Here is a 5,778-nt window from a genome sequence, read left to right on the forward strand (position 1 = left end):
CCAAACAATCTCTATTATTAAAATAATCACTTACCATTAACACTTATAAATATTTATTTTAACATCCACTTAATTATTATTATCATTATTATTTTAGTTTGAAATGTCCCATATGTAATGATGTGATGATGTAATACTTTTTCATTGAAATATATAATATAATATATAAAGAGTATTGTTTATATGTATGAACCAAGTGAGAGATAAAATTATCACTTACGATTGTTAAAATACTCTTTATATATTAACACTTATAAATACATATTTTGACCATCACTCATTCTCACTCTCTCTCTTTCCTCCATCTCGATTCTCATTCTCAGATTCTTCGATGGATCAGAATCAGATAGAGCACAAATACGTAGATGCAAGAGGCCTAACGCTTCATGTCGCCGAAATCGGAAATGGTCAAATTTGCCTTATACTTCTTTTCACCTGATTATCATATTTTTTATTTATTTAGAGATTAAAGGGTCTGACGATGCGTCCTTGTTCTATGCGTTTTGATCGGGGCAGGTCCTACGGCAGTGGTTTTCTTGCATGGGTTTCCGGAGATATGGTACTCCTGGAGACATCAGATGGTCGCCGTTGCCAACGCCGGATTCCGGGCAATTGCTCCCGATTTCAGGGGCTACGGTCTGTCCCAGCAACCCCCTGAACTGGAGAAGACATCATTCAAAGATCTCATCGATGATCTCCTCGTCATTCTTGATTCCTTATGCATTTCCAAGGTAGAAACTGTTTTTTTTTCTTCCGCTTTTCTTATTACGACTCTGTTTTTTCGCTATAAAATTTGCGGAACTTTCCTTTTCAAGCAGTAAAGTTTTGACTTATAATTTTGCCTCTTTTACGGCCAGAACATTGTTTTACAAATACCCCTAATGTTTTTGGAGTCTTGAACTTATTACCAGACGATCTGTTCTCTGTACCTCCATGATGACTTACTTGTCTTGCTCTGCAAGCATGCTTCGTTTTTCCCTGTGAATGAATTTGGCTGCATTTATGGAATCCGAGTCTCTCATTATGTACATCATTCAATTTCATATTGTTTAGTAGATAATTGCCTCTGTGATTCGGTAGAAGCTTAAGCAGGAATGCTGGACTCTCTTGCGCATTTCTGCCCTTAGGGAACCCCAATTCAACAATCTTAGTCCCCTCCAGCACACGGGGGTCTGTAATTTATCTATCAGTGTTGAGTTTTTAGTATTTATGGGGAACCTAATGATCAGAAATTTACTAACAATAAGAACACTTTCAATTGATGGGTGCCGTTCATTGAGTATTTGCAAAAGAAAAGAAGGAAGAACGGTGCAACTGTCTTGTGCCATGGATATTAAGCCAACCATCATTCGACATGACAACATCCAAGGTTTAAGTAACCAATCTAGTTTCAGACACCATGTCTTACCGTGTTCTCTTTTGAAACAAATATAACTTGGAGTTCTTTGCCCAACAATGTACGACTATGTATCAAAAAATGAATTGTTGACTTTTGTGCTCTTTTTTCTTCCAATTTCCAAAGAAAGTAATATACTACCAATCCTCTAAAAGAAGTCATTCTGCAACTGCAATGTCTATGGTTCTGTTCTTGAGCAGCTTCTCTTCAATTGCATGATCTTTGTCATGGCTACATCAGTTGAATAATGATTCCAAAAGATATTGTATTTTGGGTCCCATTGGAGATAGAGGAATAGCTATTATCATCATTCCAACTGCTATCAATATTAACTTCACCGAGTTCATCATGTATCAGGCAATTTAAGGGAAGGATTGTGAACTGCTATAAGATGTCAGGGAGGGGAAACTTGCATTTAGATGAGATTATGCTAGTACTATATCTCATTCAATTTATGATGGCAGGTTTTTATTGTTGCGAAAGATTTTGGAGCCTTCTCTGCTTACCAGTTTGCCCTTATCCATCCAAAGAGGGTATCAGGAGTCATTACGTTGGGTATCCCTTTTATTCCCCCTAATCAGATGGCACGACATCTCAAACTCCCCGAAGGCTTCTATATTTTGAGATGGCGGGTAATAAAACTTCTTCTTTTTCTTTTTTTTTTTTTTTTAATTCCTTTCTGGTTTAAAAAATAAACAACAAGGCCGTTCACTAGAAAATCTAGACGTGTTTAGAGGGATTAGTAATTAGAACGCAACCCCACTCCCCAACCCCCATTCCAGAAGAGACAGGAATTCTCAATTTTCTACAACGTCTAAGTGATAAAATATTTTCAAATTTGTGTACACACTACATCCATACATAGGGATTATCTTCCCATGAATTTAACATACAAGAACAAGAGATATTCTCAATGTAGAGATGGATGCTGTGCTCTCAGGGTGTGTACTTGATTTTGCTTTTAAGAGATCTGGCTGGGCTCATTCCAGAAGCACTTTGATCTCCTTGGCTAAAATTAAACTAAACAACTATGGCCTAAGGATCGGTAACATAACTATGCATTCTCCACAATTCTGAAAAGAATGACTGTGATTGGTGATTAAAATTAGCAATTTGTTAGCTTTTTTGGCTCAGGTAAATATTCACATGAGAACCAGGTCAAAGTATGTGATCAACAATAGCTCTGTCTTGTGCATTCCTTAAGCTAGTTTTTAGATGCTTGTAGGTTAATCTGTTTCCTTACTCAGGAATCTGGACGCGCTGAAGCAGATTTTGGTCGATTTGATGTTAAAACTGTAGTACGGAACATCTACATTCTCTTCTCAAGAAGCGAAGTACCAATAGCAAAGGAAAATCAGGAAATCATGGACTTGGTGGAACCATCTACTCCTCTGCCATTCTGGTTTACTGATGAAGATCTTAAGATGTATGCAACTCTATATGAAAAATCTGGATTTCGTACTGCATTACAAGTTCCATATAGGTAAGTAGGTGATTTTTGAACTTAAAAATTAGCAAGAGATAAATATGTTTCTTTAGCTGCCTTGCATCTTGAGTAATGGATTTTTATAAACTTTGAGATTAGATTCCCTACAAGAGTAAAATATTTGAATTTCATGGTACTAAATAAACATATTTTCATCCTTTGGTTCAATAAGCCAAGATATATGATGCTTAGCCTAGTTGGGATAAGGCATGGATAATGATGATGATGATGCTTAGCCTAGTTCGGTTAATCAAACCGTGGGCCTAATTCTGAAACCGGACTGGTATTATCGGTTTCTGAAAAACTGGTAACTAAAACTGAACCAAAGCTGATCAATTAACTAGTTGACCTGTCTGGTTAACTGTCGCTTCGGTTCGTCAGTTTTTCAGTTTTTTATATTTACAATATATATAAATATAAAATAAAAAACTAGAAATATATATAATATTATATTTTTAATAATAAATAATATATTAGATATTATAAATATTTATATTTATATATAATGCATATTTATTATTTTATAATATATAAAAAAATAAAAATATATAATATATAGAAATATATGTATATCAGTCGGTTTGGTTCTGTTTTCGGTTTTTCTTGCTCACCCCTAATGATGATGATGATATGATACTTAGCATGTAAGATTTTATATAGGTCATTGCATGGAGAATTGAGCATAACAGATCCAAAAGTTGAAGTTCCAGCACTGCTTATCATGGGCGAGAAGGACTACGTACTGAAATTTCCCGAGATGGAGGAATACATAAAGAGTGGAAAGGTAAAAGACTATGTCACTGATTTGGAGATCACACTCATGCCTGAAGGCACACATTTCATTCAGGAGCAAATTCCAGAGCAAGTGAACAGTTTTATCACTTCCTTCCTCAACAACCATACATGAAGACCACATTATGCTTGTGGATGATTTACCTTTACATGGATACTTTAAAATGTGAAACTGCTATCCATATTGAATACTTGCTGCTAGTGTGGTATCTTCATGTGCAATGCTTATTGAACACATAGTGATATTTGGTTAGGTGGAAAGCAAAGTTCAAGAAAAAAAAAAGGGTTTCCAGGAAATGAGGTTTCAGGAAAACATTTCCCAGGATATTGATTTCTTCTTGTTTGGTGAATGTATGAAATATGGTTGGGTTCAAGGTAGGGCTCGAGACTCAAAATGACCCTACTCACTTTTCAGTAATTCAGTATATAATTTAGGGTAAAATATAAAACCCTCCCCTGTATTTTCTGACAACCATATGAGTCTCTCCTCACTTTTCACTTTTCAAGAAAACATGCAAAAAAAATGGAAAAGTATGGACAGGCCCAATGCAGATTTCTGAATTCCTTTATAGATTTATAAACATTCAAAATATCAAATACCCACACTCTATGCACCCCGTTCTGTCTGTGAATTGGCATTAATTTCGAATTGCACCTACAACAACAGTACTTCGGGCCTAAAAATTCTGACATTGGGCTGAACCGTCATTCTCCCAAAAAAACCTCTCTTCTCTTACTTTTTCTGATAGAAAATGGTGACGTGCAGCATTAAATGCTATAAATTGCCACTTTTGCCCATCATAAATTTACTAAATTACCTTAAAAAAGAAAGGTTTCAATAAAAAGAAACCCGCTAAATTTTGCGGTAATTCAAACCTCCTTTAGAACTTCATCAAGTAAAGGCAACCTGTACAGATTCCATCCTTTTCGCCTCTCCCCTGATCCATGTACTGCCCGATCCCCTGCACCTCATCCTCCTCTGCTGTCCTTAACAATTGTTAAGAGGCTGTCCTTGAAAGGTTAAAACTGTTGGATAAATGGAACTTTTAATTCCCGGGGTTGAAAGAAAATAACTTGTAATTTCTTTCATTCCATTAACCTTCTTTTAGGGTAGAACCATAGAAACCATTACTAACCTTATAGATTATTAAACAATTTTAGGTGTTGAAAATCCAACCGCTGAAAACCAGTACTAAAACCAAAATACCACTGCAACCCCCTTTATTCGGCATAAGTTATATGTCAGACATCTCTCAATTCTTTAACCATAATGCCCATATAAAACTCAGTGATTTGAACACCGGTTATGCAAAAACTCTCGATTCAGATGCCCACAACTTATTCTTTTGTTTCTGCTTTTATTTATTTTTTTTTTGTAAAACAACTTAAGGTGCACGTATGAATGCGAAAAGAAAATCCAGCATTTATTTAATGTTTAGATGAAGTAACCCAATAATCGGGGTTATAATTCCTCGACCATCTAAAAGAATTTTTTCTTTTTTCAGAAAAAAAGAGAGAGGAATTAGATATCATAGCTCAAATCATGTAATACATTTTGGCTGCCACCATTGGCCATCTACTAATATAGGGGAATCTTCAGGTAGCTCTCCCTCAGAAATCGAAATATCGACTGAGGAAATATGAAAATCGAAACCCATACCACCCCCACCCAACAAATCCGAAATGTGTTTCGGCTCCTCCCCCCACCATGTCATCATAGGTTTAGCATTATACCCATTATACCCCTCCACCCCAACGTCTTTTTCATTGTCTTCTTCCTAATTTTGAACCTACGACATCCTCACCCTTTCTCAGATCCGTTAATTATAGATCATCGGAGCTCTATAGAAAGCTGCAACATCTTCTCATCGTCTTCTTCCTCATTTCGAACCTACAGCATTCACCCTCTTCTCCGTTTCTCAGAGCCACTAATCACGGGATCACCGGAGCTACAATGTTTTCCCCTTTTCAAAATTTCTCAGAGCCTTTTATCTCTAGAGCTTCATCTCTCATCATCGAAGCTTCATCTCTTACTCATCACCAGAGCTTCATCTCACCGTTTCATCACCAGTACTTCATCTCTACTTGTGTTCGCATTTTTCCA

At 36.2% G+C, this 5,778-nt stretch overlaps 1 protein-coding gene across 2 annotated transcripts; it reads left to right on the plus strand.

The window, feature by feature from the left end:
- The first annotated feature begins 249 nt into the window (after positions 1-249).
- LOC104588882 (epoxide hydrolase 3-like) lies at positions 250-4,146 on the plus strand. 2 transcript variants are annotated; one of them, XM_010247004.3, is made up of 5 exons: positions 250-407; positions 517-731; positions 1,861-2,028; positions 2,644-2,879; positions 3,543-4,146. In XM_010247004.3, the coding sequence occupies exons 1-5, from the start codon at positions 332-334 to the stop codon at positions 3,787-3,789; spliced, it is 942 nt and encodes a 313-aa protein (XP_010245306.1). In that variant the 5' UTR covers positions 250-331; the 3' UTR covers positions 3,790-4,146. The 2 variants fall into 2 exon arrangements, with proteins under 2 accessions (XP_010245306.1, XP_010245307.1); XM_010247005.3 differs by lacking the exon at positions 1,861-2,028.
- The last annotated feature ends 1,632 nt before the right edge of the window (positions 4,147-5,778 follow it).

The sequence above is a fragment of the Nelumbo nucifera genome, chromosome 1 (genome assembly GCF_055504915.1).
Source record: "Nelumbo nucifera cultivar China Antique chromosome 1, China Antique-T2T, whole genome shotgun sequence".
Classification (NCBI taxonomy): Eukaryota; Viridiplantae; Streptophyta; class Magnoliopsida; order Proteales; family Nelumbonaceae; genus Nelumbo; species Nelumbo nucifera.